Genomic DNA, 19,775 nt, shown 5'->3' with positions numbered 1-19,775 from the left:
ATTGGCAAACGCTTAGTGACGTCAGCTTACGTCGCTGCGTCGTCGTCACAAAATTCCGTTCAGACCAGAATAGTCGACCCAGAGCTGCACCAGAGTCAACTCATTCACCTCCTCCTCTGCACGGACGGCTGATCTTCGGACTGTTCTGTTGAAATAGCTCGTACTTAATCTCTCCTTCACCATGGCAACGTCTGTGAAGCTCAATACCGGGGCAGATATGCCCATCGTCGGACTGGGTACATGGAAGGTATGGTCTGCTTATTTCTATGAGGGATTGTGTTACATTACATAAGCGCAGTATTTTTTTTTTTTAGCTGGCACGTAGCGTGTGGAATTCATGCCCAAAAGTTTTTAAAATGCATGGAAAAGTGAAATATGAAGTAAAGGAAGGGAAAAGGCATTATTAACATAATGAATTTAAGTTGCAGAGTAATAATGAGGCTGCAAAAAGTACGAAATGATTTGTCATTTGGGCTAAAGTTCAGAGACTGTTGTAAAGACGGTTATAAAATGTTTGATATGATGGTTATAAAGTGTATTGAGCAAAGCTCAACATATGAGTGTTTGTGTTTAAAGAAAGTAGTTTAGTCATAGTGAGTAAGCACATTTACTGATATCTTTTTGCGTAGGTATTAACTGATAACATTCAATAAGTTGATAGATAAGACACGAAGAGGAGAATGAATACTTAAGTGACTAAAGTACTTTGTTCTCCTTTTCCATGTGTAGAGTCATGTTAGAAAACAATGAAAACGCATAATAAGCAGTTTTTTCATTTTTATTTTCTTCCATTTCCTGATATTTCCTTCCCCGTCATTACTATTTTTTTCTTTCCTTTCCTTTCTCCTGTCATTTCTGTTTTCCTTTCTCCTGATATTTCTATTTCCTTTCCTTTCTTTCCCCCCATAATTTCTATTTTCTTTCCTGCTCCTCTCCTTTTTTTTATCATTTCTATTTTACTTTCCTTCATTTCTTTTCATTATTTTCCCTATAATTTCTATTTTCCTTTCCCCTATAATTTTCTTTCCTTTCTCCTGTAAATAAAAATTCTTTTCCTCCATCATTTTATTTTCCTTTCCCTGTCATTTCTATTTTCATTTCATTATTTCCCCTATTTTCCTTTCCTTTCCTTTCTCCTATCATTTCTATTTTCCTTTCCTTTCTTTCCCCCATCCTTTCTGTTTTTCTTTAATTTAGTTTAATTTCGTTTCCCTTATCATTTCTATTGCTTTCCCTATAATTTCTATTTTCTTTTCCTTTCTCCATGAATGCTGCACACTGGTGGTGGTTGAGGAGAGAACCCCCATATGATTGTAAAGCGCTTTGGGTGTACGGCAATACACAACGAAAGCGCTATATAAATGCATCATTCATTCATTCATTCATTCATTCAATCATTTCTATTTTCCTTTTCTTTCCTTTCCTTTCCCCTATAATTCCCCTATCATTTCTATTTTATGTTGATTTCCTTTTTCCTAATTTCTATTTTCTTTTCCTTTCCCCCCTACAATTTCTATTTTCCCTTCTCTTCTCTTCTCTTGTCATTTTTTTGCCCTTTCCCTTTACCCATCATTTCTGTTTTCTGTTCCTTTCACGTAGCATTTCTATTTTCCTTCCCTTTAATTTAATTTATATTTTCCTTTCGCCCATCATTTCTATTTTCCTTTCCTTTCACGTATCATTTCTATTTTCCTTTAATTTAATTTAATTTAATTTCTATTTTCATTTCTATTTTACTTTCCTTCCCCCCTATAATTTCTATTTTCCTTTCTCCTATAATTTTTTATTTTTCCTTTTCTTTCCCCTATCGTTTCTGTTTTATGTTCATTTCCTTTTCCTATCATTTCTATTTTCCTTTCATTTAATTTCTATTTTAATTTCTATTTTCCTTACTCTTCTCCAATCATTACTATTTTCCTTTCCTTTCGCCCATCATTTCTTTTTTCCTTTTCTTTTTTCTATTTTACTTTCCTTTCTCCCCTATAATTTCTATTTTCCTCTCTTCTCCTGTCATTTTTATTTTCCTTTTGCCCATCATTTCTATTTTCCTTTCCTTTCGCCCATCGTTTCTATTTTCCTTTCCTTTCACGTAACATTTCTATTTTCCTTTCACCCATCATTTGTATTTTCCTTTAATTTAATTTCTATTTTCATTTCTATTTTACTTTCCTTTTCCCCCCTATAATTTCTATTTATCTTTCCTTTCTCATATCATTTTTATTTTTCCTTTTCTTTCCCCATTTTACGTTCATTTCCTTTTCCTATAATTTCTTTTTTCCTTTCACCCATCATTTGTATTTTCCTTTAATTTAATTTCTATTTTCATTTCTATTTTCCTTTCTCTTCTCCTATAATTTTTATTTTCCTTTCCTTTCGCCCATCATTTCTATCTTCCTTTCCTTTCACGTACCATTTCTATTTTTCTTTCATTTAGTTTAATTTCTATTTGCCTTTTCTTTCTCCTGTCATTTCTATTTCCTTTCATTTATTTTAATTTCTCTTATCATTTTCTTTTCTTTTCCCCATCATTTATTTTTTTTCTTTCCGTTCCTTTCCTCCCCTGTCTCCTATAATTTCTATTTTCCTCTCCTTTCTTTTCTTTTCATTTATTTATTTATTTTTTTTTTTAACAAAAATTACTTTTTTGTAATCTCTTGTTTTCCCTCCAGTCTCCTCCAGGTAAAGTGGTAGAGGCTGTGAAGGCAGCCATCGCTGCTGGATACAAACACATCGATGGTGCTGCGGTGTACAACAATGAAACAGAAGTCGGAGAGGGAATTCAAGCCATGATAAAAGATGGTGTGGTTAAAAGAGAAGAACTGTTTGTGGTCAGCAAGGTATGCCAGTTTGCACCATTTAGCTCAAAAGGAGCTGAATTTAGCTCAAGTGCTGATTTAGTAGCAAATTCATTGCATGTATTTTGGTTTCACAGCTCTGGTGCACCTTCCACGAGAAAGCCTTGGTGAAAGGAGCCTGTCAGAAGACTTTAAGTGACCTGAAGCTGGACTATCTGGATCTTTACCTGGTTCACTGGCCAATGGGCTTCAAGGTGATCTATTAGAAAGTTTTGAGATCTGTCACTCATTCATAAACACGTCACTATTCAGAAACATATTATTACCATTGCTTTTTAGGCTGGGCCAGATCAGTTTCCACTGGACAGTGAAGGGTTAACCATTGGTGATGACACCAATTTCTTGGACACCTGGGAGGTATAAGGATATTTCTTCCACATTTCCGCATTCACAACTGCTTTCCATTGCAATTCCAGCATGCACTGGCTAATTGTTTTAGCTATATTCAATTATGGCATAATGTTTGTTAGGCAATGGAGGAGTTAGTAGATGCTGGGTTGGTGAAGGCCATCGGTATCTCCAACTTTAATCGAGAACAAATCGAAGCCATCCTGAACAAACCAGGACTCAAGTACAAACCTGCCAACAATCAGGTCAGTACCGTATACTCTTTAAAGGGCATCAGTGTGGTTTTATTTGACAATTACAGATGTACCAAGAAAGGTCAATATTTATCTAATGACCAGTGTTTTGCCTCCAGCAACTGTGTAATTCAATTGCTCCTTTAATTTCCTGCTACTTGTCAAGAACAGGCACAGTTATTTGTCTGGATATAGGCTTAAAATATCAGTAGGACTCTGGTTGCATTGTAGTCCGCAGGCCTAATGTTTGTTTCAAAGAAGGTTTTGTTGCATATTAGGTATTAGAATGGTCTCATGTTGGTTTTGTTTCTTCTTCAGATCGAGTGCCACCCCTATCTGACTCAGGAGAAGCTGATAAGCTATTGTCAGTCCAAAGGCATTACAGTCACCGCATACAGTCCTCTGGGTTCTCCAGACAGACCTTGGTAAATGCTGTTTGTTTAAGTTTTGTTTCATGTAACATTTAATTACTATGAAGATTCAAGGTGCAGTTGGTGACTTTTATATAAGGCTTCCACGAATACCCTTTTAACTTTGTCTCAAACTTAGGGCGAAACCTGAAGATCCCTCTCTGCTTGATGACCCAAACATCAAGGCCATTGCAGAGAAGCACAAAAAGACTACCGCCCAGGTGAGGAGACATCCATCCTCAAGCTTTTTATTGACAAATCTACATCTAATATCTATTTGACATTCATGTACAGGTTCTCATCCGCTTCCACATTCAGAGGAATGTGATCGTCATCCCCAAGTCCATCACACCTCAGCGTATTCAAGAGAACTTTCAAGTAAGTTCATCTTCAGAAGTCATGCTGTGATAATACTGTACAAATATGTTGAATTGTTGTTATTATTATTAATTTTCATCTTTCAAAGGTCTTTGATTTTCAATTGAGTGAGGAGGACATGAAGACCATTTTGGGCTTCAACAAGAACTTCAGGGCTTGTCCAATGCATTGGTGAGTATGTTTCACAAAGTTCACCAGATTACGGTCCTCATAGAATTTTAGAAGTGTTGTGGAAATTAATCTTGGAAAAATAAAGTCTTAATTTGCACTTATTTTTTTTTTTTCGAATTAAGGCTTTTAAAATGATTTAAATAAAATCAGAAAGTCTTCAATTCATAATGTCACGGCATTAAATGTTACATAGACTGTTTAGTTTTTCAATACAAATATCTAAACATCCTTAATCAAAATGCCTACTTGAGGTACAAATGAAAGAAACGTGGTCTTGTTTCCTGAAAAATTGAACAAAATTAAATAAGTTAATGCCTAAAACAAGAACAAAATCTGTCAGTGGGGACATTATTTATTTTCTTTTGTAAAGAATTAAATTGAAAAGGAATTCTGTTTGTTGAATTTTTCAGTCTTTGAAGGGTTGATAATGAGAAATTAGCATTTAGAGACCATAATGTCATGCACACTACCAGTCAAAAGTTTTTGAACCGTAAGATTTTTAATGGTTTTTAAAGAAGTTTTGTGTGTTCACCAAGCCTGCATTTATTTGATCCAAAGTGCAGCAAATTTATTTAATTTATTCCTGTGATGCAAAGCTGAATTTTCAGTGTCATCAACTGGAAAATGGAGCAGGAACCCTGGTTTTAATATGAAAATATAATTTATTTATCATTTAACTTGACGTGTTTTTCTGTCAATGCAGGGGCGTGAAACACAAAGACTACCCGTTTAACACCGAGTATTAAAAGAAGACATCTTCAAACGTGCTGTTTAAGAAAAACAAGTTCCTTCTTCCCAAGATTGTTGTTTTTGCTGCTTTATGTTTCTGAAACTTCTTTATAGTGCTACTGTGAAATGTGATTTGCAGGTTTGGGTTACTATACCGGCCACTATACTTCAAATTAACTTTCTTTCTTTCCCTATAAAGTTTTATTTGTTAATGCTTTGACAATTGAAGCTGTTACTACTTCAGTGCAAATGTAAAAAGGCTTGCATTTAATGTTCAACAACAAAACAACACAAATCATTCATAAGTGATGACTGAGAAATGCACTAGTAACATTTGTTTGTTTTTTTATTTGAAAAGTGTCACACTTTCCATAATTAGCCAGATAACATCAGAAATGATTGGTCCTGAGATTGTCTATTTTTTTATATTAATTAATACACACTCCTTATTTTCATAATATGACAACAGAAGCACTTACAGTTCGCAAGAAAAGCTCTTGTTTACAGCATTGATGTAAGCTTTGAAAAATCCAAATAAAGTTCTGCATCAAACAGCTCTCATGTGTTTAACAACTTACTTGACCTTTACTTTACTAATAACCACATTTAGTTCCTCAAATGATTGTATTACACTTGAATAAGTGTTCTCTCAGTTTACTGACACTTCATTTATCCCTGATGAGAAATGCAGGAGTCGTATTTACTTCACATTGTAGTTAGTTACTTCACATTGCAGAATGCAGCAAACTGGATCTTCAGTATTCCGCATTTAATGGATAATCTTTATGCTTGGAAGCCCTGCAATAAAAAAGCAAATGACACCATCAGTTAGACATAATACTACACAAATGGATACAAAGTCCACTGTAAAAGATGACTCACCATTCCAGCATAAAAGCTCTCCAGTTTCTATTAAAACTCAGTATGGTGTTCATCTCATCTTTACTCAGCTCAAAATCAAAGACCTGTAGGGATAAAAGACTTAAACTTTAATATAATATTATGTACAGTTGAGGTCAAAAGTTTATATACACCTTGCAGAATCTTCAAAATGTTCATTATTTGACCCAAATAAACGGGATTATTCAAAATGCATGTTATTTTTTAAATTAAAACTGGCCTAAATAAGATATTTGACATAAAAAAGTTTACATATAGTCCACAAGAGAAAATAATAGTTGAATTTATCAAAAGTTCAAAAGTTTACATAAACTTGATTCTTAATACTGTGTTGTTACCTGAATGATCCACAGCTGTTTTTTTTTTGTTTTTTTTTATAATGATAGTTGTTCATTCTTCAGGTTGCACAAATTCTTTGGTTTTTCAGCAATTTTGTGTATTTGAGGACAACTAAGGAACTCGTATGCAACTAATACAGAAGGTTCAAACACTAAGGATGCTTTAGAAAGAAACAATGCATTAGGAGCTGTGAAAGAGGGTGAAAACTTTTGAATTTGAAGATTGGGGTAAATTTAACTTATTTTTGTCTTCTGGGAAACGTGTAAGTATCTTCTGTAGCTTCTGTAAAGCAGTACTAAATGAAAAAAATGTATATATATTTAGGCAAAATAAGACCAGTGTAAACAATTTCTTTCTGTTCAGAAGTTTTCACCCCCCGGCTCTTAATGCATCGTGTTTCCTTCTGGAGCATCAGTGAGCATTTGAACCTTTTGTAATAGTTGCATACGAGTCCCTCAGTTGTCCTCAGTGTGAAAAGATGGATCTCAAATCATACAGTTATTGTTGGAAAGGGTTCAAATACACAATAATGCTAATAAACAAAAGATTTTGTAAGACCTGAAGGATTTTTTTGAAGAACAGTGGGCAGTTTAACTGTTCAGGACAAACGAGATTAATGAACAACTATCACTAAACACAAAACAGCTGTGGATTATTCAGGTAGCAACACAGTATTAACAATCAAGTATATGTAAGCTCACTATGTGAAATATCTTATTCAGGTCAGTACTAAATAAAAATACCATGCATTTTGTATGATCCCTCTTACTTCGGAAGGTGTATGTAAACTTTTGACTTTAACTGTATACATATGTTAAACTTGTGCAATATGCAGAACACACATGGAAATACCTCAAAATTCTCTTTGATTCTCTTAGGGTTTACAGATTTGGGAATGACCACAACATTCCTCTGCATGTGGAAGCGGATTAGAACCTGGAAAGAAAGTTCATGTGTGTAAAGTAAACTAGCAAATATTACAAGGGTCATCTTTCACTAAGCTGACAGGTAAAACATTGTACTTCAAAGCTGATGGATACATACATGAACTTAGTCAGCATTTCATAACTAATAAAAAACACAAGTTTACACCTACCTGTGCTGTGGTTTTACCATGCTTATCTGCAATAGCCTTGATCTTTGGGTCCTCCAGCAGTGATGGCTCACCAGCCTGTGCCCTAAACATAGGTATATATATGTATATGTAGTAATGTATAGCCATCTCACTATTATTATTTTTTTGGACAGTACTTACCATGGTCTGGTTGGGGAGCCCAGAGGACTGTATGCAGTGACTGTAACGCCATTGGACTGACAGTAGTTAATCAGCTTCTCCTGAGTCAGATATGGATGGCACTCGATCTGAAGGTGAAAAACAGTTATTGGAAAGATTTTTGGCAAAGTCTTAATCCGTTTCAAGTCTTTAGATTTACTGCGAACAACACAATACCTGATTGTTGGCAGGTTTGTACTTGAGTCCCGGTTTCTTCAGGATTCGCTCAATCTGATCCCGGTTGAAGTTGGAAATACCAATGGCCTTGACTAACCCAGCGTCCACTAACTCTTCCATTGCCTTTGTTGAAGAAATTAACATTGATGTAAACAGCAGTTGTTCTTTAGTTACACACATTTCATTTTGTTTATTACCTCCCATGTTTCTAGAAAGTCGCTGTTGTCTGGAATTACTTTGCCATCTTTATCGATTGGGAAAAACTCCTTTCCAGGCTGTCGATTTTAATAGACAAATTAGCATAAATTATGCACAAGCAATTCTTATTTTATCACTAGTTATATACTTATTAGTACTACCTTGGTGCCCATGGGAAAGTGCATTAGGTAGAGATCAACGTAGTCCAGTTTTAGGTCATTGAGGGTTTTTTCACAGGCTCCTCTGACCAAGTGTTTCTCGTGGTAAGTGCACCACAGCTTTAAAAGACATGGGATTTAGTTTATGGACAAGTAATGATTTTTTCTACAAACCATGTCTTGCATTTCTGTAATCAGAGCATGACGTAACAGTGCACAGTAATGCATGCTATACAAATGCCTTGTGTATGATCTGTGACATGGTTTGATGTTGTGTGAAATTGCAAAGCACATGATTAGCCTTGTGAGACATTACTCATGTCATGTGCCTTACATACTAACTTTTACATGTGCTTTACCTTGCTGACTATGAAAAGGTCCTCTCTCTTCACCACTCCTTGGTTAATCATGGCACTGACTCCTTCGCCGACTTCATTCTCATTGTCATAAACATGGGCCCCATCGATGTGGCGGTAGCCGGCCAGGATGGCCGCCTTTACAGCCTCTGTCACCTCACCTGGATCAGACTTGAGCAGGTTTCAAAAGTTTACAATTACATCTTAATAGACTTTAGAATTATTATAAAATGTGAATAGCATTAATATTGAATTGATTAATTTCTAATATTTTAATTGGCAAACTACAATAAGCAACAGCAGAAATACTATAATTAAATCCATCCTGAATGAAACTGTACTGTATGGAAAAAAAAGTGAAAAATGTGAATACTCACCCTCCATGTTCCCAGTCCAACAATTGGCATTTTAGCTCCATTACTGAGAGTTACAAATGTCATGGTGGCTTTTAATGTAAAACTCTTATTAGATGTAAAATAAAGCACTTCGTCTGCACACTTCCACTGCTTTCACGCTCTGCAGCAGCCGCTTCTTTTGAAGCTTTTTTATTACATGGGATTGTATGTGGATTTGATTGGTCAGGTCTGGAAACTCCCCTTGGAAGGAGGTGCAGAAGAGGTGCCTGGCTCATTCAAACATAAAGCAGATTTGCTTGTAGTTCAGTGAGAAAACGTAATAAAATAATTAATAGACGTTTTTGTGATTGCTTCTGGTTTTAAAAACATGAAATATCGATAGCAACTGCCACAAATACATCTACAATTATTTTTAATATTATTAGAATCTTTCTTTCTTTCTTTTTTTCTTTTAGACCGTTTTAATAGTTTCATTTAGACAGTTTGTGACCCTGAACCACAAAACCAGTGTTAAGTAGCACGGGTATATTTGTATCAATAGCCAAAAATTCATTGTATGGGTCAGAATTCATCAGAAAAATCATCAGGATATTAAGTAAAGATCATGTTCCATAAAGATATTTGGTAAATTTCCCACTCTAAGTATATAAAATCTTAATTTTTGATTAGTGATATGCATTGCTAAGAACTTAACTTGGACAACTTTAAAGGCGATTTTCTCAATATTTTGATTTTGAGATCCTATCCTAAAGCTTATTTATTCAGCTTTCGGCTAGATATATACATCTCAATTTAAAAAAAAAAAGACCATTTTGACTGGTTTTGTGAATTTAATTTAATTTTATTTAGTGTTGCGGACGCTTTTATTTTGAAACTGTATTTCAATGTCAGTGTGAGAGGGGGTTCAGCGAAAAATTGGCAGTTGTCAGCAGGAAGTGGCTGCCACTGGCAGCCGACAGTACCTGCCATAGATATATATATAGAATGACTAGTTTTTATTAATATTTTAAATTTTATTTTTATGTTAATTAAATATATATATATTTTTGTATGCTCTTCATTTTTAAATTATTTAATTCCTCTTCTTATTTTATTGGCTTTAGGTGTTAGGGAATTCAAATATTTTATTGAACCTGGAGTTTTTGCAAAAATGACCTGCACAAACTCTATTTTTCTCATCTTGTGTCATATTAAAATACTATATTGTGAAAAACTTTTTCACTATGATCTAGTTTATATTAATATTTTAAATGTTATATTTATATTTTAATTAGTTTTTAGTATTTTTATTTTTAATTTTTAGTATGCTTTTCTCATTTATATTAGTTTTGTTTTATAATTGTAAATAGTTTTAATTTATTTTAATTTCATTTTTAGGTTTTAGGTTTTTGGGAAATACAATATTTTATTGAACCTGGAGTTTTTGCAAAGATGACACTTAAAACTTGCACAAACACAATTTTTCTTATCTTGTGGCATATTATAATGCTATATTGTAAGAAACTTTTTCACTATGATCTTTTTATCATTTTACATTTTATTTTTATATTTTAATTAGATTTTTTTGTATTTTTATTTTTATTCTTAGTGTGCTTTTCCTATTTTTATTAGTTTTTATTTATAATTGTAAATAGTTTTCATTTATTTTAATTTAATTTTTAGGTTTCAGGGTTTATTTTTAATTTTATATCAGCTGTTTTCACTTAGATTTGTTTTTTGATATTGTTGTAGTCAATGGTAACAGCACTTTCAATATATATCAAAAATGTCTATTAAATATGAAACATAATTGTATGATTTGGTTTCAAACTGGTTGTACTATAGGATATTGAAATTCATATCTCTGTTATGTGTTTTATTGGCAAATAATAAAGTTGACCAAAAAAAGGAAAAGTCTTAAATATAATACAAATATAATAAATATAATACAAATATAATTAAAGCAGTACTTCGAAATTTTGGTTTCCAGTATTGTTATTGTTAACGAAAACTATCATAAGTCATTTTTGGCAATTTAAATAAAGCTGAAATAAAATAAAATATAAATAGTGTAAACTTATACTTAAAAAGCTTAAATTAGAAATAATTTCAAGCTAATAAGATTCAAATTAATTTAATTATTCTAATTAAAATGAAAAAAAATATACAAAATAAAAGCTAATTAAAAAAATATATCATAATATAAAAATTGTTTATGCTTGTAATTTTTTTCATATTTTATAACACTTTAATATTTAATTATATTATTCAAATTTAATAATTATTTAATCAATTGTTAGTAAAGATTTCAGTTTTCAGTTTAGTTCAGACTTTAAATATTTGTTTTATAACTTTCAAATAAAAAGCAATGTAATAAAAAGTAATTTACTGTATAACAATTCATATTTATTATTGACCGTACACATCTTAATTCATTTTTTTTATTAATATTATTTCCAAGGTAATTGTTTTTAAAAAATATATCATTAATTATTAATTCATAAACATTAGGTTTTTGGGGAGTCACACCACATGACATTTCATTAACATAACATTAACTTGTTTTTATTTTACCAGTCACAGCTTTTAATAGTGGTACTTTTGTTACATTTTTTAGGAATGACCCTGTGGAGTCTGACAAGTCGGGTTGCATCTCAGAGAACACAAGTGAGTCACTTTCAAAACACTTCACTATATAGTACGTATAAAAAACAAAACAAAACAATGAATGGCTATGCTGATGACTGTTTTTCTTTTTATAGATGGATCCTCTCACAACTACTCATGCTTGCAGTGTCCATTCAGTCACTCTCAAGAGGAAAACCTAAAGAGTCATGTACAGAAAGTCCACTCCACTGAGGTAATTGGAAGTGAGGCTGTAGTCAACCCCTCTTTGCCCAACAGCTGCCACGTTTGTGGCAAAAGCTATCGCTTCCCATGCTTATTAAAAGCCCACCAGCGCACCCACACCGGAGAGCGCCCTTTTCTCTGTCCGGTATCCGAATGCGGACGCTGTTTCTCCCATTCTCATGCCCTCCGTCGCCGTCGACTCGTTCATGTGCCTGAAGACATCCTAATATCCCCAAACGATATTCCTGAGGAAAACAAACCACAAAAGGCCAAAACCCACACCTATGACTGTCTATACTGCGTTGAGACCTTCAGCTCACTCAGCGCCAGGAGAGACCATCACAAGACCCACCCTGAAGAGGCAGTGCATCGTTGCAACACCTGCGGGAAGCAGCTCAGCTGAATACAAAATGCATCTTGTTTTTTATTTAGTACTGACCTGAATTTCATCTTTCACATAAAAGACGTTTATATATAGTGCACAAGAGTAAATAATAGTTTTTTTTAAAATCTTGGTTCTTAATACTGTGTTGTTACCTGAATGATCCATAGATGTTTTTTTTTGTTGTTTAGTAATAGTTGTTTATGAGTCCCTTGTTTGTCCTGAACAGTTGTTTGTTACTGCCCACTCTTCTTCATAAAATTCCTTCAGGTCCCACAAATTCTTTGGTTTTTCAGCATTTTTGTGTATTTGAACCCTTTCCAACAAGTGTATGGTTTTTAGAGTCGTCTTTTTTTACAGTGAGGACAACTAAGGGACTCAAATGCAACTATTTCAAAAGGTTCAAACGCTCACGGATGCTCCAGAAAGAAAACATGAAGCATTAAGAGCCGGGGGTGAAAACTTTTAAACAGAATGAAGATGTGAACATGTTCTTATTTTGCCTAAATATCATATTTTTTTCATTTACTGCCCTTCAGAAGCTACAGAAGATAACTTACATGTTTTGCAAAGGACAAAATAAGTTAAATGTACCCTGATCTTCAATTTCTAAAAGTTTTCACTCCCCTTAATGCGTCGTGTTTCCTTATTCAGGTCAGTACTAAATAAAAAATAACATGCGTTTAGTATGATCCCTCTTATTTTGGTCAAATAATTAACATTTTGCAGATTCTGCAAGGTGTATGTAAACTTTTGACTTCAACTAAGTAAAAATGAACCCAACCCAAGGGAACAATTGTTTTTTTGTGTGTTTCATCATGGCTAAGGTCAATAAAAAATGCGATGTTGATTTATAACAAATGGTTGGGTTTTCTTAAAATGCACTAACGCTAAAAAGTTTTAATTTGACATATTACAGTGACTATAAACTGTATTATAGCGGTAATTTATGAATTATATCCACCTTATTTTTCACATAAGAGTTGAGTTTATAAATTTTATGGGTCTGGCTTCCGGTCTCATCCTTGTCCAGCTATTTTTAGCTGTACAAAACAGCCTTTTGTGCCGCTTGATGTTGCAAATAAATGTCTTATATTATTTTATAAGCTCTCTTCCGTGTTAAAGAGTAAGGTGGATAAGGGTTAATTGACCTAACACCAAAATAAAACGCGTAGTAACGAAATAGAGGTCGCGTTCATTTGATCGTTTGGTTAATTTAAAATTTTGAAAGACGAACCTCGAATGTAAATTGGAAAGCCTCATTTTATTAAGTCTAAGCAACAGCATACATAACCAAAATTTCAACGAAGGAAGATAACTTTAACCCACTAGCCGCCAGGTGGCACCAACACAACGTCATTTACCTAAATGTGTTCCACGTGTTCCAAGTGTTTACAGCAGTGCCAGCAGCTCTCAAAAACAATAACAAGCAGGAAGGAAACTGGTATGAAAACATTATTTTTGATCATCATCTTTCGGGCTCTGGATATAGTTCATATAGTTAATTAAAATTAGCAGAAGATGATATTGAAACTCGAAGTTTTATTCAAACCATAGCCTGCTAAATCTAATTTGGGTTCAAGTCTCATGTCTGTGGTCCATCAGCAAAGAAGCATAGTTGGAAATATAATCAAACTAAACAGACAACTGTACAACCCAGCAGAAGAAAATGCATTGAATTTAAGTTTTGTACTTGCAGCATTTTTTATTGATCGCTTCTGAGTTGTTGTCATGCTTAAACTTTACTAAGGATTTACACTACCAGTCTTCAACAGTTTTTGAACAGTAAGATTTTTAATGTTTTTTAAGAAGTCTCTTCTGCTCACCAAGCATGCATTTATTTGATTCAAAGTACAACAAAAAGAAAAAATGTGAAATATTAAAAAAAAAAAAAAACTTTTCTATTTGAATGTATTTTAAAATATAATTTATTTCTGTGCTTTCAAAGCTGATTTTTAGCATCATTACTTCTTCAGAAATCATTCTAATATTCTGAAAGAACAGCATTTATCTGACATGGAAATCTTTTGTAACATTATGCTTATTTTTATCATCACTTTTGATCAATTTAAAGCAACCTTGCTAAATAAAAGTATTAATTTCTATAATTTCTTTCCCAAAAAAACCCCCCAAAAATTATACTGACTCCAAGCTTTTGAATAGTATAGTGTATTATGTTACAAATATTTCAGATAAATGCTGATCTTTGGATTTTTTTTATTCATGTTTTAAATATTGATAATAATAATAATAATGATAATAAAAAGGTTTCTTGAACAGCAAATCAGCATATTAGAATGATTTCTGACGGATCATGTGACACTAAAGACTGGAGTAATGATGCTGAAAATGTAGCTTTGATCACAGAAATAAATTACATTTTAAAATATATTCAAATAGAAAGTAGTTTTTTCAAATAGTAAAAACATTTCAGAAGTTTACTGATTTTGCTGTACTTTGGATCAAATAAATGCAGGCTTGGTGAGAAAAAGAGACTTATTTAAAAAACAATCTTAGAAAAAATACTTTGGACCGGTAGTAGAATTTTAGCATTTATTCTTTCCCTCGAGTGAGTTGTTAACTGCTGCAACTTGATTAAAACCAGATCATCCAGTTTTATTTGTAAACAAATCATTTAGACTGGCTTCATTGAAAAGATTTAACTCAAATTTTTCCACCAATTGCTTTCGCAGTCTTGGAATATAGTGCACGAATTTCATGGACTGCTTTTGCATCCTTTTACAAGCTTGAAAGCTCCAGAACCCCTTCATTTTTTCTCTTCCTTTAGGTTTCTACAGCTGTCATTAATGGACTTCCAAAAAGTAAGATTCCTGCCTTTCTTTCTTTTTTCCCCTTACAGAGAATCATAAAATCAATACTGCTATATTAGAACACAAAGCAGCAAAGGGCAGACACTTGTGGGTGGTTGTTTGGAGTCCCTTGGTCCATTCATTCTGTAAGTGTTTCCAGCTGGGATGGGAGAGGCCGGCGCCTGCCCAGCTGCTGCGCACTGACCTTCCACTTACAGCAGGAGGGACAGAGTCATTTTCTAATGCAAGAAGCACGAGGATCCATATGACTTTGAAATACTTTTTTGGTGAGTGTCTAGTTTGGAATTTTTTACATCAACTCTGCATTTGCAGGATGTATGTTAAGGCCATAAATGGGGCTTCAGGATGTAGATGAGTGTATTTCTTGACTGGAACAGATCCTCTGCGGTGAATGGGTGCCATCAGAATGAGAGTCTTAACAGCTGAACTCAACTGAACTAAGTCTAAACACAAGACTGTGAGATACAACTTGTGATTTAATTCCAGTTGAGCATTAGAATGCGCTATAATGCTTTCGATTGTGCGACTAATCGAAGTGCAGAAGACTTCGATTAATTCTGGAAGGCCTGCCGTTCTCTATAACAGCGTAATGAGTTTAATTAAAGACATGGGAGTGAAAGGTGCACCCCATTTTTAAGTGACAAAAAGGCTCTTTAAATGTTTGTCCAATTTAACTTGACACTCGTCCGTAACTTCGCTTTTAGTCTTCTCCTCATTAGCTTCACAGAACTATGGCAAACACAAGCGCGCTGTTCTCTCTCCCTCCATTTGTGTTATCTAATTTCCCCTCTCATCTCAAACAATCAATTACCTGGCTGAAGTAAGCCCTTAATGCCTTTAGCTGGAAATTGCCTTTGCGCCCATGCAAGCCAAATAAACCAGATTAGCCAGTGGTGATTGAATTCCGTAGGGCAGAGACCCTGACGAGGACAAATTCCCTCATCTGCCAAACTCCTGCAGCATGCAGCCGATAAAGTCTGCGTGAACAGCTCACGAACCGTGTCCCTGTTTGTGTTTTTGCTTCGTTTCAGAGAGCTGATTTTGGTAATCTGGTATTCCGGCGATTTGTTACTGAAGAAGTGAGGACAGACGTGAAGGTATGTGTATTTGAGATCTAATTCTTCAAGCCCTAGTATAACTGGTAATCTCCACTTCAAAGTACATGCTTTCAATCAAAAATATGATATGATAAGCCGTTTTCACCACAAAAATAAAGAAGGTGAATAGTGACTTTAACTCACAACTCAGACTTTTTTTTGCTTGAAAATGCGAGTTTACGTCTCGCAATTCTGACTTTTTTTCTCAGAATTGTGAGACATAAACTTGCATTTCTGAGAAATAAAGTCAGAATTGCGTGATATAAACTCAAAATTCTGACTTTTTCTCTCAGAATTGTGTGGTATAAACTCACCATTCTGACTTTTTCTCAGAATTGTATGATATAAACTTACAATTCGGACTTTTTCTCTCAGAATTGTCTGATATAAACTCACAATTCTGACCTTTTTTCTAAGAATTGTGTAGCATAAACTCACAATTCTGACTTTTTTTCTCAGAATTGCATGATATAAACTCACAATTCTGAATATTTTTCTCAGAATTACGATATAAGCTCACAGTTATGACTTTTTCCTCAGAATTGCGTGATATAAACTCACAATTCTATTTTTCTCAGAATTGCACGATATAAACACAATTCTGACTTTTTAAATAAAGTAATTTATTATTATTATTATGATTTTTTTTTCTCACAATTGTGAGTTAGTATCTTGCAGTTCTGACTTTATAGCATGCAATTATGAGTGATTAAGACAGAATTGTGAGATAAACTCGCAATTTTGAGAACATCTGAATTTTTTTCTCTCTCAAAAACTTGGAATTGCCAGTTATAAAGCCAGAATTGTGAGATATAAACGTGAGATATAAATATCTTGCAATTCTGACTTTATTTCTCTGAATTGCGAGTTTATTTCTCAGAATTGCAAAAAAAGTCAGAATTGTGTAATTTCAACCTCTACCTGTCAATATTACATTCTGCACCTTTAACAAAAATGTATCTTAATTCAATATTAATGCAAAAAAATTAATACATTATAATAAAAATTGTATATACATATTTTTAAATATTATGCAATATAAATTTACAAAGTAATATTCAAATGTTATAATAAAAGTAATATCAGTCTGTATGTGTGTATTATTTATATTTAAGTAATATTTATGTTTTCATTAATATTGAATTAAAATATAATTGAGTTGCATGAATGTAGATTTTTATGCTTAATCTTATTTTTTCCTTTAAAACATATGTAAACATTAAACTGGCGGTTACTGTTGAAGTAAAAATCAGACACAGATACAATTTTGGATAATGAATTGATGAATTAATATACATTTATTATTAGTGCAGAAAAAGGGATTATGTTGACTAACTCAAACAGACACAAACAGACAGAAAATGTATTGAACCAACAATTCAAATATAAAAGCATGTACAGTATAGGGGAATATAGATTATCAAATCAAACCACATATTAATGGTGGTAAGGACTGAGTGAAGGTTAGTTAAAGCACATTTCCATGTATATTGTCCAAGATATGCATAATAATTCACAATTTGGAATGGAAAACAATGCAGAAGCATTAGCTTTTATACAATTGATTATTTAATTTACTATATCTAATTTTTATCATCGGATCGATGCATTTTTACAGCCCAAATCAGGTTGCCCTGACATATGTTGTTGCCCTAGTTGCATTTATTTGGAGATCATCCTAAATACATTTGAACAGGTGTGCAATGGTACGGCGAATATCCTCTGTGAAAAAGCAAAAAGACCATTTGTGGAAATGTGTATCAGAAAAGATAAAGAGACGTGCTGTTAAGGGACACCGCTGATAGATACTTTAATGACACTCAAACTGGGGCAGACAGTGCATTTCGGTTTTAGGAAGTCATTAGTTTAGGAACGGTTTCACATGCGATCAAACGCACTCCCGTGAGGGTCATTGCCTATATGAGGTGAATGTAACTTCGGAGTGCGTCTAGTGGGCTTTGTGGTATTTAATAGCCCTTCTGAGACCATGATAAAGTTTTAATGCATACGTAAAGAGCCCTGCCTCTGCTTAATGAGCTAATCTGTTTAATGCTAACTTCACACCCACCAAAGAATCGCTTCCAGTCTCCCCTCAGACACGAGACGGCGGCAACACTATAAATAGACCTTTAATAGATTAATGCAGTTTCTGTGATTTGTTATTGGGGTCGGATTAAAGACTTCTGGAACTAGTGACAAATGAAGGTGATTATCGGATTATTGTTTTACTTTCATCCGGTTTCTCTTTTTATCATTTATGAATCTTCAGATCTGTCTTTTTTTGAGTTTCACACCTGTGCCACATGTGTTTCTTTCCACTTCCCTTGTCATCACTCTGACTTTAATGATGAGACTTTCGCTTTCAAACACTCAGACAGGGCCGGTCTACCAAAAGAGTCAGCCTCCGGCTGTGCCACTTTAGTGGCCTAGGGTTCTATGTTCAGACGGGAAGTTCAGAAATAGCCGGTCGCATAAACTCATTTGAGCTGTGTTATCCTCTCAGAGACAAACTTCCAGCCCTGGAACCAATTAGAGCAGGAGGAGCCCCTCCACCGGTCCACCAGAGGCGCCTTTCGGTGTGGAGACAGAGGCAGGTGCTACTGTCGTTCCTCTGGAGAAGTAATCAACAGCACCTCTGTTCTAAGGTGAGATGGGAAACTTCGGAGAGTGCTGGGTCACACTTGTCTTTGACAGACTGGTGTGTGAAAGAAATGTAAAGGGGTCTTAGAATTTTCCTTTGAGATATTTTGAGCTTGTTGTACTATAAAAACATATGACAGGTTTCAGAGGATATTTACATATGTGTCGTAAAGGCACGGTAGGAAAAATAGTTCTAAGAGACAGGGGATTATTTATTAATCTAATGCTGATTTATAAATATAGTATTGTTAAATCTCAATTTAAACAACTTAAAATGTTAAAATGTATTAGTAGTATGTGTAATATGTAAAATTAATATTAACCTACACTGCCGTTCAGAAGTTTGCGATCAGTAAGATTTTAAATGTTTTAATAGAGTCTCTTATTCTTTTTCAAGGCTGTATTTATTTGATCAGAAATCCAGATGAAAAACAGTAATATTGTGAAATATTATTGTGATTTCTAAGATTGGTTTCCTATTTTATTATACTTTAAAATATCATTTATTTCTGTGACACAGCACTGAATTTTCATCAGCTATTATTCCAGTTTCATCTTTGATTAAATAAAAAGTTAAAAAGAACAGCATTTATTCAAAATATAAATCTTTTCTATCCATTTAAGTCTTTGCTATCACTTTTTATCCATTTAACACATCCTTGCTGAATAAAAGTATTAATTAAAAAAGAAAAGAAAAAATGTACTAACTAAAAACTTTTGAATAGTAGTGTATATTGTAATACAAAATTTATATTTTAAAAATCATAAAAAATACTAAGCAACACAACTGTTTCCAACATTGATTTTAAATCAGCATATTAGAATGATTACAGAAGGATCATGTAACACTGGAGACTGGAGTAATAATGCTGAAAATTCAGCTTTGCTTTACTGGAAAAATATAGATTTTAATGTATATTAAAATAGAAAATTGTTATTTTAAATTGCAATAATTTTTTCACAAAATTACAGATTTTTTTTCTGTATTTTTAATCTATATTTTTGATCAAATAAATACAGCCTTGATGAGTATCAATGGATGGGAATCAACCAATTATCGGTACCAATATCAAGCATTTTTATGGTTATCGGTATTGGTCTTTTTCAAAACCAAT

At 33.5% G+C, this 19,775-nt stretch overlaps 2 protein-coding genes across 2 annotated transcripts; one reads left to right on the top strand and one right to left on the bottom strand.

Moving 5' to 3' along the window:
- The first annotated feature begins 61 nt into the window (after positions 1–61).
- akr1b1.2 (aldo-keto reductase family 1, member B1 (aldose reductase), tandem duplicate 2) lies at positions 62–5,680 on the top strand. The gene is made up of 10 exons (XM_073838757.1): positions 62–247; positions 2,670–2,837; positions 2,933–3,049; positions 3,135–3,212; positions 3,326–3,448; positions 3,755–3,861; positions 3,986–4,067; positions 4,141–4,224; positions 4,313–4,395; positions 5,099–5,680. Exons 1-10 carry the CDS (start codon positions 182–184, stop codon positions 5,139–5,141), a joined length of 951 nt encoding a protein of 316 aa, XP_073694858.1. The 5' UTR covers positions 62–181; the 3' UTR covers positions 5,142–5,680.
- On the bottom strand, positions 5,453–9,058 carry akr1b1.1 (aldo-keto reductase family 1, member B1 (aldose reductase), tandem duplicate 1). Its single transcript, XM_073838758.1, has 10 exons — positions 8,903–9,058; positions 8,529–8,696; positions 8,173–8,289; positions 8,011–8,088; positions 7,814–7,936; positions 7,619–7,725; positions 7,460–7,541; positions 7,216–7,299; positions 6,007–6,089; positions 5,453–5,922 (listed from the first exon to the last, which is right to left on the bottom strand). The coding sequence occupies exons 1-10, from the start codon at positions 8,963–8,965 to the stop codon at positions 5,880–5,882; spliced, it is 948 nt and encodes a 315-aa protein (XP_073694859.1). The 5' UTR covers positions 8,966–9,058; the 3' UTR covers positions 5,453–5,879.
- Positions 9,059–19,775: the final 10,717 nt, after the last annotated feature.

Source organism: Garra rufa, chromosome 4 (assembly GCF_049309525.1).
Source record: "Garra rufa chromosome 4, GarRuf1.0, whole genome shotgun sequence".
Classification (NCBI taxonomy): domain Eukaryota; kingdom Metazoa; phylum Chordata; class Actinopteri; order Cypriniformes; family Cyprinidae; genus Garra; species Garra rufa.
Note: the sequence above shows the minus strand (reverse complement) of the source record. Positions and strands in the feature narration are given on the sequence as shown.